At 37.7% G+C, this 19,407-nt stretch overlaps 1 protein-coding gene across 1 annotated transcript; it reads left to right on the top strand.

Annotated features, from left to right (window-relative positions):
• The first annotated feature begins 10,070 nt into the window (after positions 1-10,070).
• Positions 10,071-18,812, top strand: LOC134431794 (protein FAM240B-like). Its single transcript, XM_063179983.1, has 3 exons — positions 10,071-10,279; positions 16,058-16,206; positions 18,662-18,812. Exons 2-3 carry the CDS (start codon positions 16,061-16,063, stop codon positions 18,792-18,794), a joined length of 279 nt encoding a protein of 92 aa, XP_063036053.1. The 5' UTR covers positions 10,071-10,279; positions 16,058-16,060; the 3' UTR covers positions 18,795-18,812.
• Positions 18,813-19,407: the final 595 nt, after the last annotated feature.

Raw genomic sequence — 19,407 nt, 5'->3', positions numbered from 1 at the left:
TATTAAGTAGTCTAGTAATCACAGTCCTAGCAATGGAATAAAATGACAATAAGAGTTATGTCAATGCCAGGTTTTCTCAGCTAAAACTCAAAATTACTAGTTTCTAATAAAATAAATATACATGCCACAAATATGAGCTCATAAGCAAGCACAGATCGACTGCTTTTCCAACAGAAGCAAAAGGTGATTTTACTTTTTTTTTCCTTTTTCCTTTTTTTCTTCTTGCTTGAGAATTCCTTCTTTATAGGCTTCAGCTACTGACATCCAAGATGTTACAGAAAATATTTCAAGACATAACTTGACTGAAAGAAACAAAACAGTTGAGAAATTGAATGGTATATTTTATTACTGAAGAAGTTGAAAAGTGAAAGGGGAAAAACATCTCTTTTATTGTAAACAAATTATATATATTCTACATAATGCTTAAAACAAACTTCCCTACTTTCCTTTGTGTCTGCCTAGATATGAGAGGAGATGTGTCTCTGTCATACACTTTTCACCAACTAAGTGCAGTTATCTTTGATTTATGCTGGTTTCATGAAGATTAAGATTTGACCCTTTACTTGTATTTGTTTATATAAGACATGAAAAATGACATGTTTTTCAAGTAATTAATAACTGAGAGACCAAACTAATAATAAAGAGCTTGTAAATTAAAATGTCAAGGAAACTAACGTAATATTTGATAAATTACTATGTTGTTTCTGAGGACTACATTTTAATGTTATTCTAATAGCTTGATTATAAAGGGCAATTACTGCATTTAAAGTAGGCTGGGCAGAACGTAACCAGAGTCAGACCTCATTTGAAATTAACCTGTAACATCTCAGCACAAACATATTTCTCACCCAACCAAAATTGAACTTAATTATCAGAATGTGAGATTTTATTTTCCTCTTTTTTAGCATATATTGACAAATGTAATTTCCTTTAATTTTAAATGCTTTTTTTTTCTTCACTGTGCTTCCCAATATACCTGTAACCTTTCTCTTCTAGAGCAGTTTACTAATTACATAATTAATATGGAAATTAGTTAGAAAAACTGACAGTCATTGGCACCTGATGAGATCTTTTGCTGCAAAACAGAAGTCCTGAAGTCCACACCTCTGCTTGCAACCTTGCACCCACACTCCAAAGACGTAGGAAAGCATTAAAAGTAAGCTGAATTAATAAAAGACCAAAAGTTAAAATTATCTGTTTTGTGGAAAACATATTTTGCAGAAAATCTTTTCTAAACAATTATTTGTCCTCTTTTGCGGCAATTTTTTTTTCCTTGCAACAAAAACTTAAGGAAACAGATTCTTTAAAATAGCCGTAGGGTACCCAAAACAAAACACTGGATTTAAAACCCAGGAGCCATTTCATAAGACTAGTAAAGTTTAATCAATTTTCTCTCACCTGCTGGCAGACTGAAGACAGGTCATTGAATTATCTGTTCAGAATCCTGGAGTTTCCCAAGTCTAAGGTCTAAATTGATTTTTATTTCTGTAATTACTAAAATATTTTTATTTCTCAAAAAAATCCTTACTTTTTCAAATCTCTCTTACACTTATGAAGAATAATTTCTTACTAGCAATTTGTGCCTTGAAAGAGAATGAATGGATGGTAACACTTAAATATGTTTTCAGGCAGCATCTGCTTTTGGAAAGCCTGCTCAATTGTGTGACTACATCTTTTTTATCAGCCTTTAGGCTATCACTTCTTTTAAACTAAAGATAGTTTGGCAACAGGATGGTCACCATCTTTTGACATGTGCACAAACCCCAGTGAAGTAAATGCTCTCACCCATAGCCTTTCTCCCACCTAGAAATGTCCATCATCATGATGGACATTTGCTGTTTCTAAATGTTTGTGAACAGTTTTATTTCTGCCTCCTTCAGATGTTGTTTTTCTCATTTTAAAAATATTTGCCACTTTTACCATTTTGTCCAGTTCCAGTTCCCTGGGGTTAAGTATTTTCTAAAATAAATTTTAACTGGGACAAAAGACAAATATTTGAATACAGACACATGGCCTGTAGTTCATCAGTGTAACCAGAGACAGCAAATGAGAGCATTAATGAAAGCTAGGCTTTCTTTCATGTCTGAGATAACACAGGATAAAACTGGTATGTTTTGGCTACAGAGAGCTGTGAGAGTCCTCAGCATTCCTCTTGTCAAACTTGCCACCTAAGTTTCTCAGGCGATCTCTCCCCAAACCACTTCCACCAAAACATGTGTATGAGCAGGGACTTACTCTTCTGACTCTTTAAACCTCCGGGGTGCATTGGATACTGAGCTCAGGAAATTCCTTCAGCATTGCATCTGGCAGAGCAGAGGAGCAGCAGGTAGCTGCTAGCATGGCAGAGGTGATAATTAGCTGAGGCAAGAGGTGCTGGCCACTGCCTCAGCCTGTGCAGCTGCATCCGGGGTGTGGAAGGGGTGAATGGTCATAACGGGGTGTCAGAAGGACCTCTGACATTGACAGATAATGTTGAATCAAATCAGAAAGGAGCAATGCAGTAAAAATGAAGCCCAGGAGACATTAATAAGGTAGTAGGAAGCTCTAGAACGAAACATTCTATTTTAAAGTGAGCCAAAACAAAGGCATGACAGAAAATTTAATCCTCTGCTGGCAGCAAAATGCCTTCTAACTTGAGATACCTAATGCTTATTTAGAAAGGGATAGAAAGCTATTCTGGTATATTTTGATACTTGCATGGCAGCCAAAAGCAAGAGTCCCTACCGTGTCATGCCTCTCTTTATGGTGTTGCCATAGAGGAAGAAGGAATCCTGGTCCCTGATAAAAGGTGAGAAAATGAGCTTTGTTCCCACCAGAAATTTCAACATTGTCAGTATCTGTTTATAAAATAATTAGGACCCAGGTACCCAGACAATGTTCAGTAAGATGGGTCTTAGTTGCAAGAAGTACTCATTAGGCCTCAAAAAAAAGCAATGCAAATTATGGCAACTGGCAGAGTAACTGAACAGCTGTGCAATACGATTATAGAAAGTACAGCAGCTTCACCTAGAAGGCCTGCTTTTTGAAAGTAGCACATCTTCCCCACAATTTCAGAGTCCTGATTAGTTTGTTTTCAGTCTTACTGTTGCAATTATTTAAGGTCAGAGATTTCCTTCATCAAATCTTGCGCCAAGATTCAAGATCAAAAACAACTAAAAAATGTATTTTTCATTTACCCAGTTGAGAAATACTATACCTGGTAAAAAGCCTCAGCTGCTGATCCTTCCATTATTCAGTTTTGGGCCTCACAGAATGGCTTTTGGCTCTTCCACATGAGTCTGTCTGTCATTAAATAAAAGGTAAAAGGAAGCATATATAGGGGTACAGAAGCATAAAAATGATAAATGGAAAGACTAATTGGGTAATTTAATACATTTTTCTCCCATTTTACTCTGATTCTTCAGTGCACTTGGTGGTGCTTTGTTCAGTCTTACTTAAAATGTTTGAGGCAATGACATTTTGATCCTAGGTTCCCATAAGAAAAGAAATAATTCCCAGCATTAATTGTAAGCCAGAAAACTATAGTCTTACATAATTTGTGTTCTTATATATTGTCATTAACCCAGTTTACTATTGAAAAAAAGGAAGAAAATGTTTCAACACCTTGGATACATAAACATGCTGCTAGGGGTTGCAATTTTCTATACATCTTCTCATTCATGTTGTGTGAGCCCACTTTCTTAGCCCACAACAAACAGTAATTCAAATACACTCAGGTATTCTTCAGCACTGGTGCTTGAAATGAAAGGGTACTTATGAAGAACTTACTTTCAGGTAAGAGAAAATAACAGGCATGCTCTAAGAACCCATCCAGTACACATCAAACAAATGCTGAGAGAATTTCAGACCAGAATTGAAGTAGTCTGTCATAGACTACTGCTAAAGAGCCTGAAATGCACTGACTGAACTTCAGGGCCTCACCACCAATTGCTTTCTCTTAATGTTGTTTTTTTCTTATCCATTCCTTGTCACAGTAGAAATTTACTTAGACTGCCTTTTGCTCTAAAGCAACATTGCGGCTCTTCATTCTTGCAACAGATTAAAATAACAAGTAGAAAAAAATACTGGAGATCATGGATGATTTGTCTGTGTGTTTAAACTCTAAGATATTTCTCGACAACAGTCAAGTGATTTAGGCAGGTTAATATTTAAGTACTATTTAAAGGAAATAAAGTTTTTAAACAGAAATATTATTACACTGTCAAGCACCAAACAGCCTAATAGGACTAAGGACAGATTTTGCTACATTCTCTGATTTAAAAGATAGTCCTGAAAAACTTGGTGCCCTAATAACATAGGTAGGATGTGACAAATCATTAGAGGAATAAATCAAAGTAACAGCTCAGTGCAATAAGTCATATGGAGTTGGGAATACCTCCGTTATTTATTAGAAATTATTTAAAATTTGAATGTTCAAGTCCATGAAGTGACTATCATGCTATCAGAACATTAAAAGGTTGCAAATACCACAAAGCTAAGTTGTGTTAAAATTCCATAATATACCAACAGAATTTTTTATTAACTAATTAATTAAAAATACAAGGAAAATACTGCACTACTTCTTTAGCAAGTCACAATGTAAGTAGTAGATCTGAACATGTTAATATGAATAAAACATCGACTTGTTCTTATACAAGTTCTTTCACACTGCCAGCTGAAATATACCAGATCTTTTTCCAGACTTTATGGGTATAATAACCCGCTTCTTTACTTTGGAGAGTTATTAAGAGTGAATCTTGAACAAACTGGGTAGCCTGATGCAACCTCTCGAGAGAGCATTTCCAAACTCCTTTTCCTTAGGATTGTAAAGTCAACATTTCAGTTCCAGTAATACAATTCCACAGTGCATAGCACTGACCAGCTGTAAACTCAGATTGCAAAATCAGATAATTCGAAGGAATTTGACAGGGTAATTTCCTACCCCAAGCAGATTTTATATTGGTCCCCTCATGTTTGCTCACGCCAAATTTCAATTAGCTTTGTCACAAATATTGATTTTATGGTATTACATCATTTTCACTCCCCTCTGGACCCTCCAATCTCCCTCACATAGGACCACTGTGTTGTCTTCCATTCTGGACTTTTTCTGTTCCTAAACTTTTGTTGCACATTTCACAGACAAACCTTTCTTTAAGCTGTAGATCAAGTAGTATTACACCATACAGCCCTGATGTTCAAGATATCAGGCTAGTCCAATTGCTTATCTTGGACAATCATTTTACATTTCTTCAGGAAATGTGACGTAATATAGGACCTGTGACATAATACGCCTGACTTCATTAGAGATAAATACTTTCCAGCTTATACAGATGAAATAATAATACATCTTCTAGCATGATGTCTATTTGCATGAGCTTAGCGATATCATCCACAGGGCCAGATGAAGTGCTTCTACCTTGACCCCCCCCTACCTTTTCAGTGTTTCTGGCATGTTATGCCACAGATTATTCATACTGTGTCTCCCTATCTGGTGCAGACAGAGACCATTCAAATAAACCCTACCATTAGCAGCATTGTCCCCAGACAATATCTAATAAGAACCCTTAAACCCCTGAGGATTGTTTTTCTGTCTAGTTGAAGATCATCCTGATTTTCAAGCTTAAAGAAGCTTGACCCTTCAAGTTAAAGTCAGACAACTAAAGACAATTAGCACAGCATAGGTGAAAGTGTGGAAGACAAGATTAAGCAAGTGGTCGCCACAGAAATTTCCTGAATGTGTAATTGGTGCTGCATTTGCTGAGTACTAAAGATAGAAGAAAAATGTCGAGACAGTACATTGAATACTAAAATATTATAGTTCATGACTTAAACATCTTCATGAAGGACTTTTGCCTGTTACGCCAAAACTGTATTACAAAAGCTGCAGAGAAGACCACCATGCCCTGAACAGGGCCCTGACTGAGGCCCTACACCGCTCACTGATGAAGAAAAATAAAGTAACAACTAGGGCTGGGGCAGGAGAATCAATTCACAGCGCACAAGCTCAGCACCTTGGGAAGGGAAAGCACAGCGACAGGGCTCTCAGCTGCCAGGCCCGCACAGGGCTCACACAGAGCTGCGGGAGAGGCTTTGGGCTGTGGGGAAAAGGCCTCTGCTGAGGGGCCGTGGCCGCCCATGCCGGCCGTGCAGAGGGCTCGGCCGAGGGGCCCCTTCGCCCCGGAGCAGCCGCAGGCACACCGAGGACCCGGGGGTGCCGTGGGCCGCCACAGGATCCCCCGAGGGCTCCCAGAGCCCGCCCGGGGCACGGCAGCGCGGTGCGACAGAGCCGCAGCGCCGCGAGGGACGCCGTCAGACCGGGCCTGCAAGGGAGGCGCCTGGACATCCCCAGTGCCCACAGGTACATCCATGCCCGGGATTCATACAGTCCGTGTGCCGTGGGGGCACGGCAGCCGCAGGGCAGCCTCAAGAACACCAGGTGGAGGGGAGCAACGAGAAGTCATTGGGACCCTCAGAAGTTTTTCTACCTAACCCCATCACCCTTTCCCTGTCCTGCCATCCCCCCACACTCTCTTCTTTCTCTGTTTCTCTCTTTCTTTTTTTTTTCTCTCTTTCTCTTTGCCTCTTTTACTATTAAATAAAACTTTTCAATTTTTTGGCAGCAACATCTAACCTCGTTTGGTTTTAACCACATTTTTAAAGTATATTTCAAGCTTTTCTGGGTCTGATCCATTTTGTTCACAGAGGCTTAGCTTTCTTTGGTCTTCTGTCTTAAACCTTCTGTGTTAAACCAGTTCATAACACAGGAAGAGCTCTTTCTAGACCTTACAAAACCTGCAGTACCATCTATACTTCATCATGACCTCCCGCATCGACTGTTTCGTGCACCTTGAATCAGTTACGGAGCCCTTCCATGAGGGAGACTACATCATGTGCTACAGGCTCTGCAAGCTGGCAGTAGCTTTATATGAGTGAAAATCAGGAATCAGCTGCTGTAGCCCAACTTAGCCTTCATTTCTTTTGATGTCTTCCCTGCATGCTTGAAAATAATGTGCAGTAGACAAAATACAAACAGTCCTGATAAGGAAATGGAAGTAAAAAAATCTGAGACTAGGCTACCTCCTTTTCTGGTAGTTAAGTGTATATGACCAAGCAAAACAGAGGGAAAGAAATATATGTTTTGTAGAGTGTTAGACTATATGGGCATCACCGTAGTTAATTGCCCACTGAAATCTTCAATGGACTTTAACAAATTAATTCTCTTCCTTTTAATGAAGGATAAGTTTTAGTTACCTGATGCAATCAAGCATTTTATTGACAGCATCGATAGATCACATAAAGCAAAAGAAATATAAATTACTATATCGGCTCCAACTGGCAAAAATTACAAGGTGGTGAAAGGGTAACAAAGTGAATTACTGTAATACAGCATCCAAAACACAGTCATTTTTAACAAAGGCTGTGTCAGTGCAAGACAACATTATCTGATACCTATAGATTTAAATCATTACAAATGAGCAGAAGCAACTGTCAGAGCCTTACTGTGAGAGCTACACTGCAGACTTGTCAAATTCTTAGTTGAAACTGTCAAGTTAGGCTGTAAAATTTTGATCATATAGTGGTGTCTGTGTGCTTTATAAACTTGAAATAATTTACTCAAAATATTGATTTGTCTGACAAGTCTATAGAGAAAATCTATGCTGCTTCTAAAGTCACATAACATTGTTTCAACTGACTCTGAACAGCAAGAAGGCTGGAGTAGACTATACTGCTGATCTCTACATGGTATCAGACTGATACTGCAGTGATCAATCAGTCTTGCTTCCCATTTCTCAGTCACTTTATTTACAATGATCAAAAATCTCTGATTATTTTTGTGTGCTTTGCTGCAGCCTCATCCTCTCCCTAGTCTTTCTTATGCTTTCTTACCACTAGGCACCACTGACATTGCACAGTGGAACTGTGTGTGAGTTCTCTGAGATGTTGAACTGGGGCAGTTTCAGCGCAAGAATATAAGTGGGATTTCAAGATCTGTTTTATGTCTGGGCTGTAGTGAAATTCAGATTTTTCAAAAAAATTCCATAACTTGTTTGCCATGAAAAAGTATGCCTTAGGATACCTAGCAGAGAAAATATGAGCAATATATTTGATAGTCTTGGAAAGTGCAAAACGCACCTCTGAGACATACAGGAGATCAAACAAGCAATGCTGTTGGTACTGCCTCTCAAGCCCAGAGTTCTGCATTATTTATATGAAGAGGAGCAGCTCTAAGATGAGAAACTGTGAGTCTGACACCATCATCAGCAATTTGGGCATTTGTCTAGGGTTCAGGATCAGCCATCAGTCAGAGCAGTCTGTCCTGGAACGGTGATTTACCAGCTTCATGTTACATTTCATGGATCACCTACACTAACAGTAGCAATGCTGAGGTTTTACTGATTGATTAGTGGAAAAATTAATTTAGCTGTTCATCTGAACTAATTATGGATTCTATAAGGATACTCAATGATACATTGCAATCTCCCTCTCTCTTCCTTTCTCACTGTCTACTAACCACATCCAGCAGACAATAAATAACCTGTTACTCTTTATGTTAGGAGATAAGGCTGACTGCATGTCTCTTGTTTACCCTTCTTCTCTTCTCTATGGAGGAACCAGCTTTTATTTCTTATGATCTCACCAGAATGTATCTATTTAAATTTAGAAGTTGTTAAAATGAGCTAACATCTTTTAGTGAAAGCTCCCTAACTGTGAGAAGTTTAAAAAAGGAATTTATCCAGAGCTGTCTTAGAAACAATGTTTTGAGCAACAGCATTTGGCACAAAATGAAGCAGTGAGTTAAATAAATTTTCTGGAGAACAGAAAGGTTGTCATAAGCATAGAGAACTGAATTTCAAAAACAAAAGAAAGATATTACTGGAAGGATTGGAATAGAGAAAATAGCACAAGAGGCAGTTTGTGAGCTTGAGATCTAATTAAAAGTTCTGCCATAAGTTGAACCTTGTAAGTTGCAAAAAATAAGAGGAGAACTAGATGAGTGCATGAATCAATTAGAAAGTTGTAATGAGCATTGTACTTCTCTGGAAAAGATGAAAGTTATTTTAGATTCCAATTGTGCTATCCAAACAAAATAAGGAGGCATACAAGGGACTAATACTTAGCTGGAATGTGACATACTGTTCTCAGTGCTTGTGTTTAATGAGACCACAGAAAAGAGTCATGATACCTATCTCTCTATCCAGAGAATGAGTATGAGAAGACTCCAAAGTCCTTAAATGCTGTAATATCAAAACAAGGAAGGAGAGGGGAAGAGATTTCTGCCCTACATAGCTTGAAGACATGAGAAGGGTAACTTGTCTCTTGAATACATTCAGATTTTAGATTAAAAGAAAACTTACAGTAGTTGGCACAGAAATGCCTGGAGCAAGCTTTCACTAAAAATACCTGGAGTAAGAAGTATAATTAAATTCAAGGTGGAACTTGCCAAACTACCAAAAGGTTATGCATTCAGGTTGTCAAAAAAAAAAACTGAGAGCAGAAAGTCTGTCCCTATTTGCTCTCCCTTTGTCAGAGTAAGTAGCACCTTACTCGCTTGTGTTTTCTGTTCACCCAGGAGTGCCAGTGGAAGAAGGAAGAATATGTGCAAGAAGTGGAATTGCTAAGTTCGGTAAAAAATTATATACACTATGATTCAGCTTGCAGCTGGTCAGATTCCTGCACTATTGAGTGTATTAACAGCTTAGCTGGAATCCTGTCATGTAGTCTACCAGGTGCTTTTACAGACCAACACTTCAAAAGAGGTGGAAAAGAAATCTATTTATCTGTCAGTCACTCAGAAGCACGAACGTGAGACAAGATGTGTTATTCAATATGATCTCTTCAGATCTATCCTTTTTCTTGGAGAGGATGGTGCTGAATTCTCACAAGTCCTATGGAGGTTATGCTACAGTGATCCACACTTGTGGGATCTTACTTGAGTAACTTTCTCCAGAGCCAAGTTATGACATCAGTGGCACCTGCCAAAATTTATAGCACAGATCAAACGTGGTATTCAGAGTTTGTGCCCTGTAACTGTCTGGTCATAACTCGTGGTGTGTTGCAGGCTTCACAAAATGAGACTGTGGGTTTGGGGTTTTTTCCCCTGCTGCCATTAAGCTAATTCATAATAGCAGATGTCATCACTCCCAAATAAAAATGAGTGACGGATGAAAAGATTTCATCAGTTATTCCTGGCAGTTGGAGTTCTCTTGAAAAGGGGAACCCAGGGGTAAAACTGACATGATTCAGTAATCACTCAAGAAAACCACACTTTGACAGAAGAGGAAGCTACTATACAATCAAAGTAAGCATTTATATTCTTGTATTTTGGCCAAAATAAGATTTTCTCTTCCTGTCTTGATTATTAAACCTGCCTAGATATACATGGATATACATTAATTTTGTTAATACATATGGATATACATATGTTTTGTTAAATCATATGAATTTGAACAATGTTTTCTTCTTGTTCCCTCCATGACCTGGAGGGAATTCTGGAATTCTGTATATTTCAGTATACCTTTAGAAAATTATTTTGATCCTCTGTGATTTATAAAATATAAGTATCCTTCCACTGTTTCATTTTACTCTAGTCATAACTTGAGTTATTAAGCTATTATTTGTTATTATCTTTTTTTCGTATTACAAGAACTTCTGTATTACACACACTTCAACTGAAAGGAAAACCACCATAAAAGGAACATGTAAGTGGATACTCATCAAAATTATGCATTCTTTATGTGTGACTTAAAACTTCTCAGAGCTTTGAGCTTTTTTAAAAAAATTTTTAAGGACCACTAAAAACAGGCTTCGAACTGTACTGTAGTAGATCTATAATGCTGGAAAACATTCCATGCTTAGGCAAACAAACCCTGGTGAAGGGCAAAAGGAATAGGATATTAATTAGCGTCCTGACAAAGATAAACCAGCTCATGGTCATGATATGACCCAAGGGACTGAGTCTAGTTAAAGTCAAAGATAATCTTTCCATTGTTTACAATGGTCACCAAAAAATCTCTGAAGTGACTGTGGAAATTCTTCCAGGAATATACTTATGTTCCATATTAAAATTGGCTGAATCATCAGATTCATGGAAAGAGTTAAAATTAGACTTATCTCCATCTTTTAGAAAGGAAATATTTTTAAGATATGTATATATACATATAGAAAATATAATTATTGTTAAAGACTGTCTTTCAGCAAAAATTTTCTAAATAAACTTTGGAAATATTCAAATATTGTTTTACATTATTGGTAATGTAAAGCATAAAGTGGTTTTCCTTCTGTTAGCCAAGCCAATTATTCTTTAAATTATGCATAATTCAGACTAAAAATCACATTGATATTTTTCTCCAAATATGTTCAACTAACAGTTTTACTGAATATATTGAAATACTTCTCACTAAAAAGCAAAAGCACAAATATTTTGCCTACAAGTCTGTTTGTATAAAACACTGAATTTTAACAACTATAGATATCTTAAGACATGTGTCAAATAGAAAGATTTAAAAAGGTAAAAAAAATGGCTCCTGAGACTTTAGAAAATATTTTCTTCTCATGCTTGTTTATTTCACATAAGGGTAACTCCAAATAGCAATTTTGTTCAAAACATCAAGAGCCATTTCTGGCTCTTAAAATTTCTCCAGAAAGAGTCCAATGTAGAAATTACAAAGTGTGCAGAAAAGAAATTATTTGCATTGGATACTTTTTAAAAATCCTTTTTTTACCTCAGCAGAGGTAGACTGAGATTGCATTAGTTCAATACATGCAGACGAGGCAGGGACTAAGACCAGAACGTGTGGGAACCTACTAATTTAACACCTTACCAAAGCACACTCAGATGCAGATCAGATTAAATGAGAGAAGGTTGAACCACTGGCTTTTTCTATACTAGTTTTTTGTCAGTGAACAAAAGTTGTGCATATGACTTACAGCTAGAAGCAAAATTTTCTCCCCTTTTATGGGATAAGTCTGTAGAGGGAAAGCTGTTCATCATTCACAATTCAAACCTCCTCTAAACTGTCTCTGGGATGTGACCTCACAAGGAGAAGCAGAGGGGCAGATATCAACCTCCTCACTCTTGTGACCAGTAAGGGGACTCAAGGAAATGGCTGGATCAGGGGAGGTTTAGGCTGGATTATCAGGAAAAGACTCTTCATCCAGAGGGTAGTTGGACGCTGGAACAGGATCCCCAGAGAAGTGGTCACAGCCTGACAGAGTTCAAGAAGCATTTGGACAATGTTCCCAGGCACATGGTGTGACTCCTGGGGATGGTGCTGTGCAGGGCCAGGACCTGGACTCAGTGATCTTTGTGGGTCCCTTTCAATTCAGCATAGTCGGTGTCTCTATGATTTTATGAGTTTAAAACAATGTATTATATGTAGGTGCTGTGTTTCATAAGTGATTTGCTGTCTTACAGATTGCTGCATGGCCCTCTGATTTATGGTTTGATTATAAATGTAGGAGATTTTTCTTTTACAGTGCCATTAATTTTGTTTTTACAATTACTTCTTCTTGTGGACATTCTCCATAAATTAATAATATGGTAGCATATAAATTAATTTCTGTAAATGATGAATGCTGTAAGAACTGTTTTGTACATACTTTCATGTTTTTGACAGTTGAGGTTCAGAGCTGCCAAATGCATAAACCACTTTAACCAAGATCTAATTTCATTCTAATTTAAATGTTGTTTTATCAGCTTGGCTCTCTAAAAGAGCAGTAAACTATACTTCATATGGGCAGGTAGGACAGCAAAACCTATATAATCATAGTTCTTCCTTAACTATCTTAGTTGAATATTTAATAAGAGACTGTTTTGCGCCAGTGTTACACACATTTTAGTAACCTTTCATAGAAAATATATTGCAGAAAGTTTTATAGCATAAATTTTCGGTTCATAAATGATACTTACAATATTTCAAGTCTTCTGAATGAATAATTTTAAATTAATAGAAGTGCTTGCTCTTGGTTATTTTACATTCATATCAGTATATAAACATGTTGAAACAACCTGCCATTAGGAGTCAGAAAGACACCTCCCTGACTTTACTGTAATATCTCTGGAATGATGAACCTATTTTCTTTGCCCTCTCTCCACCCAGACAAAACTGGCCAAGTGACTGTAAGAAAGTGTGCTTTTTATTTACAGGGAAAATCTAATTGTTCTACTTGTTACTGGGCCCTGAGCTATCTGAGTGAAGGAATCAAGAGAAACTTTGACAGTATTAAGTCCAGTTGCCAGTGTAAATTTAGTTTAGGTTATTGGGACATCTAAAAAATAAAATATCACACATCAACAAAAATGTTATCAATAGAGCAATAATAAAGATTTTTTTTTATACAAAGGGTTACTCAGAAATTCAAACCAAGCTCCTAAGAAGAATCTTTCAATTAGCATAAAGAAAAGCAGGTATTACAGTGCACATGAACCCTAGTCTCTACACCTAGATGTCGTAATGCCAGGCTGAAAAATATGATGCTTTCACACATCATACCATGAAAGAGGCTGGCCAGCAATGTAGACAATACTGTCTTCAAAAGTTCTACATCAAGAATCCGTCTTAGCAAGGACCACAGCAATACCATGTGAAATATTAACTGTCACTGGCATTCCTAGGAACTAATAGCAAATGTCTTGCAAAAAAACCCACAAACCTAGCAGACTGAAACTTGCAGAACTACCTCCATCTTTTGGGCACCTCTCTGATCACAATGTGCTCTTTTCAGTGGAGCAGACAAAGCTTAAGGCAGCCAAAATGCTGATGTACCCCCCAAAATCTAACTAATTTAAATCTCAGATAAAGACTGGAGATCCTCTTTGTACCATTTGGAGAACATCAACTAGAAGTTTAATAATCATAAAAATTTAATCTCTAATTAAAGGTTAATGTGTTATGGCAGATTCTTATATGAGGCAAAGTATAATAGGGTTTGGAGGGCACGCTGATTCAGTTTGTCAGCAACTTGCACTTGGCTTCTGAGGCAATGGGATAATTATCTGTAGAGTGTCAAGTGGGCAGCTGCTAGTGATAGAAGAGCCTCTAAATGGTGCAAAGACCCATGTGACCTGCTGATCCAGGAATGATGAAATAATCAGATTCCATCACTTGCTGTAACAAGCTATTACCAGAGCATTTATTTTAACACTGCTCAAGGCCTATGGAATTAGGACACAGATAGGGCATGTTCCAGTGCATCCGTGACAGGAATACTTTTTTGCAAGATGATGCCTTAAATAATGCTATTATTTTGGGACCTCAGAGTGAGACAAAGCTTTATTAACATTACCCATAATCCCATTTAGACCATATTCATTGCCAAACACAACACATTTAGCAAAAGGTGTTAGTAGAACTGCTCTATCCACACCAATGCAACAATTGCTGCTGTATCACACTGCTGCATCTACAGCACCCCCACTCCAAATCAAGGGAAACACTAGAAAAATGCTGTTTGCCTCAGAGAAAAATATCTGGTTGTTTTTGTGATAGTGCAGCTCTTGCTGGCTTTGCTGTGAAGAGGACCAGTGTTCTAACCTCTCAAGGCACTCCATCACACGGAAGGTTATATTACATGATCATGCTTATCACTCCAGTAGGGCTGTGCTGGTCTTTAAGCAACTGGATTTTCAATGGAAAAAGAATGTATCTCAAAGAGATTTTTCTTTTTGTTAAATAGTTTTTCCATTCCAGCCAGACTTTGTGCCAAGTTTGGCAAAATTATTTGCTATTACCGATCTTTTTTAAAAAAATGATACATGAAAATTATGACAAATCTAAAATATTCAATTTAGGAAGATGCCCAGAACTTAGCTTAAAACTTACTTTTAAGATGCCAGGAGTTTCAAATACTGTATTTTATCGTAATCTTTCAGAAATCTGCATTAATTGTATTACATCTGACAGTCCTTTACGTTTATTCTGATCTTCTACTTTACGGCACTGTACAAAGCAAAAGTTTCTTCAGATTGGCCTACATTAGCATAGTCTTTGTTGTGTTTATCAAGAATAGCTCCTAAAGTATGAAATCATCAAGAAAGAAGATTTACAAGTCCATATCAGGGTCTATGAGGCATTAATTCATCACCATTACAGAGTGGCGTGTTGACAAAAGTATTTAATGATAGCAGAACACAGGTAAATGCAAGGAAGCAAGGGATTTATTTCATAGCAACCCTCAAATTAAGTGCTGATCTAGTCACAGAAAACTCTGGAGTTTAGGTTTTTGGGGTTTTTCTTTCTTGTATCCTCCTACTTTCTGGTGGGACTTAATGGAGAAGGCTGATTCAGGAAATAGGCTACAGAACCTAACTTTTCAAAGTACCACTACCATCTGATAATCAACACAATACAGTAATATCAGCAAGGACATCAGACATGATGTGAATTTTAATGTTTCAATAGCATGCATTTAGCAAGGACAAAGTAGGCTATTTTCTGTCATCATTTATTGGAACTGATCCCTGTATTTCAAGGAGCTATACTTTTAAAAGCATTTAAGACTAAATTTTGATAAAAAATAGAACAATACCATAACAAGCTCCCCAGGGCTTTGCACTCTGCGTGTTTCAATTCAGATTCATAATTCCCTTGTATATTTTGTGCATGACATCATTTGGAGTAGCGGAAGGAATCATTTAGGAGTGGTGCATTTCCCTGAGATAAAGCATCTATGATCTGTTTTAAGAATATGGAAGATAGAAAATAGGAAAGTCCTTCACATCTAATCTGAACTCCAGTGACAATGGCTTTATATTTGAAAGTATTTTTCACAAGTTCTTCTAAAATTACTTAAAATATCACACATACTGAGGCATCCACAATATTTCAGTGAACTGTGCCATGCACAGTCATTACTCAGCAGCAAAAATATCGTTATGCCATTCAGCTGTCACCTAAGGCCTGTTTCAATGCCTTATATTTTGGTTCAAGGCAGACTACACACCAGTTACCTATTCTTTTCAGGCGACATAATTTATTTTAATAGCACTTCCCGAGAATGAAATTTCAAGGGGCTAAGTAAGAGAATATCTGCCTCAGGTCACGCTTTTGACTGCTCTGACCTCCAAATTGCTTTTCAGAAAATGAGCAAGCATACGAACTCTAGACACCACAGGATGGGTGGTCATGATGCGGAAGAGCTGAAGAACTTCTGGGAAAAGGTCATCCAAGAGCAAACTAAGCAACAAGAAGCTGAAGAGTCTAGGCTAAGCAAAAGTGCCCTGAACAAGTAAGTGGTATTTTTTCTTTTCCACAAGACAGCAAGGCATGTCATCACGTGTTTTAAAATAAGGTAACCTGTTATTGTACTGCTTTATTCATAGCACAGATTGTGTTCTGGGTCTTTGGCACTTTTCCTCTCACAGCTGCTTGTCTCATATTACCATGGCTCTTCTGCATGGAAACTCAGACACCCCTCACCCCTAAACCTCATGAGCATTCTTCAAAGGCCTTGGAGCACTGCCATGAAAAAATAAAGCACTTTGGAATTATGGATAGTGACAGCCAGAAAATAGCAGGAATTTTACCTGGAACTGATAGAGCTTCACAAATAAACAAAACAGTATTACATTAAAGGGACAACCACCCACCTAATCTGTAGAATAAAAATCCTGTGGCACCTTTGTCATATTTAACAGCCTTTCACATCATATAAACCCAAAGGTAAAAATGACACAATGAGATTTTCCCATTCAATGGAAAATGCTGTGGGCTTTTTGTTGTTTTGGGGGTTTATTGTTTGTTTTAGTTTGGGGGAGGGGAGAGCTTTACAAAGCAGTATAAAACAACAGGAATTGCCTACAGAGAGAGCTATATAGCTGTATTGTGGTACAGATAACTCTGCACAAGTGTGATGGACTGCTTCAAGTATTTGTTCAACTTGTGAAAACTCAGAACTTTAAACCAGGGTCTCTTGCACACTGAATAAATTCCCTGAATACTAATGGGCAGAAACAGAGGACAAGAAATACCATGTCTCATGTGGCTTCTTTTTGTGCTTTTCTCCTGAAGTTAACAAAGGTTTTCTGCATAAACCATTCTCAAAACTGGGACATTCACATAAACTAATTTGACTTCAACAAATTGGAAGGTCCTGCTAAAGGACTACTTCTTGGAAAAAATTCTAGGTACTTTGACCCCAGTCCCCAAGAAGGAAGTACTGTCATCATTTAGATACTTGGAAATCAAGATCTGGGCAGGCCTTGTATCTCAAAAAAGTCGGATGTGGACAATCCTTCTTCCAGTATCCTACTCCAACTGTTCAGTAGTATTTTCAAATCCCAATCACAAAACTGCTGGAGAAAAAACATGTATAATAAAATCCAGGAAAGTGTTCAGCTTCACTGGAAACATTTATCACCCTAGATCACAAAAGACTATCAGGAGAAGACAGTGCAAATGAAATGCAATTTGTGGTTTAGATAACATTTTTGACTTCACAAAGTTGAAAATGTTAAAAACTCTACTCTGAAGAAAGAGATGTTGTGAAAGAACCTTGAATATGTTTTAACTTACATATTCAATATGTCATAACTGACCCATCACAACTGAAATAGACCCAAGCCAGGTTCCTTCAAAGTCACTAGCCCAGTCAAAGCCCGGTGTTCACAAACTGTTCTATAATTTGAAAAAAAGTGATACTTTCAGGAGGGAATAGACACTATCAATACAAAACATACATATCCACTACCTCATGTAAGAGGCACTTGGGAGAATAGTGTGGTTTTACATAAAAGTGAGTGCTCCTTTTTTGACAGTAGGACATTGATGAGAAACACCATTATTCTCAATGGCAGATTTTTCCTAACTCACTTCACCTCTCATTTGAGGCTTATCTATATGCACAAAAGGATATTGAAGACTAGGTAGTTTAAAACACAATGTAAAACCAAACTCCGAATCAGATAACACAAGCATCCATGTGAAAGAGCTACTGCTGAGTTATTCTCAGATGAAATCATTGGCTGCTGTTCTTTACACCACACCAAAGGTAATTTAAAACCTCATATATTCTGTGATGCATGTCGCATCACCATATAATATCTAATCTTATAACATTGCTGGGTCAGATGTTTCATAACATTTTCTTCAGAAAACAGCCCAGCCAACAATATCTTGCAGTGGTCCCTAGAGATTTTCCCTTCTGTTTTTACTATGCGAGTGTCTTGAAGCTATGTGGCTCCTCTTGCATGTGACATCAATTCCTTTCATTTAACATGTACAGGGTCTACAGAGTTGACTTCGTTTTCTTTTTTATCCAAAAGGGCATATTTTAAGTTCAGCCTGCTCTTCTCCACAACATTTTACAGCAGAACTTGAGAGGTTGGAGGAAAAACTGCATTTTTTAATTTACACATTGAATGACCTTACTGCATAGGCAGTACATCTGTGTGGCTTTGAGAATACCCCAGAGGGAAAAACAGAGTTCTTCACAGTGACAGTATTTCAGCAGTTGTTTGACTCATTTGGAATCCAGCAATGTCAACCACTGATAATATCAGCACTATCCTTTTCTCCCCTGCATTCCCAATCTAGCAAGCTAGAGGGATGTGTAATTGGTAAATAAATACAGGACAAGTGCTCTGGTGATGAAAGAGAGGTAAGCTTCGACCCTGCTGAAAAGCCCTGGATACATTTGAAGGATTTGGCTCAATAACTGCTAAGCACTTGTACTCTCTTTGCAGGCTTCGCCAGGAATGGACTCTGCGGCTGGAAGGTCGAATAAGGCAGGTCCAGGCTCACATGAAAGCACAGCAAGAACAAATGACACCACTGTCTATCGAGGCTCTTCCCTCACCAGATAAAACTGTTGCTTAAATTGTTGCTGTGCAAACCCAGCTAGCACTGGGACTGATTCTGACCTGCATCTAGAAGCCAGCAGTTATGCTGCTGAACAACCAAAAGTTTAGATTCTGCCCTTTTTCCAAATTATTTACTAGAGCAACTATTAAGGTCCTATTGAAATTCCATGTAAGAATTTTGCCACAGGGGGAAAAAAGCACAAAGGAATAGATGAGAAGCAGACAACTCTAATTTTTCCATGATATATTATTTCTGTGATGTATCAGGATTCTCTTATTTAACTGCATTTCAAAGTGACAACAAGACACTCCTAGGAAAGAGGGTGGCTTGTTTAATAGGAATAATACATTCAGACAGCTGCATGCAAAATTGCACATTTCCATTTACACAGTTCAGAGAGTCTGGCTTAATGCACACATAAGAGATTCTGTCTTGATGAGCCATAGCAGAAGGAGTTAAGGATTAGCCTGATCAGCTGGCCAGGACGAGAAACATATTCTTTAATGAGGGGAGAAAAAACCAACTTTCCTGATCAACATTTAAGAACATTTACAGATCTTAATAATTAAATAAATACAAAAAATTACTTTAACTTTCTTGGGAAATGTCAGAAAAAGTCTACTGAGCC

Source organism: Melospiza melodia, chromosome Z (genome assembly GCF_035770615.1).
Source record: "Melospiza melodia melodia isolate bMelMel2 chromosome Z, bMelMel2.pri, whole genome shotgun sequence".
Classification (NCBI taxonomy): Eukaryota; Metazoa; Chordata; class Aves; order Passeriformes; family Passerellidae; genus Melospiza; species Melospiza melodia.
The sequence above is the reverse complement of the archived record's forward strand: the minus strand, read 5'-3'. Positions and strand labels throughout refer to the sequence as shown.

Excerpts from the sequence above, each read along its gene's own strand:
- LOC134431794 (XM_063179983.1), top strand. The coding sequence starts at position 16,061 with ATGAGCAAGCATACGAACTCTAGACACCACAGGATGGGTGGTCATGAT. Across the intron at positions 16,207-18,661 it reads AGCAAAAGTGCCCTGAACAA|GCTTCGCCAGGAATGGACTC; the intron begins GTAAGTGGTATT and ends CTCTCTTTGCAG.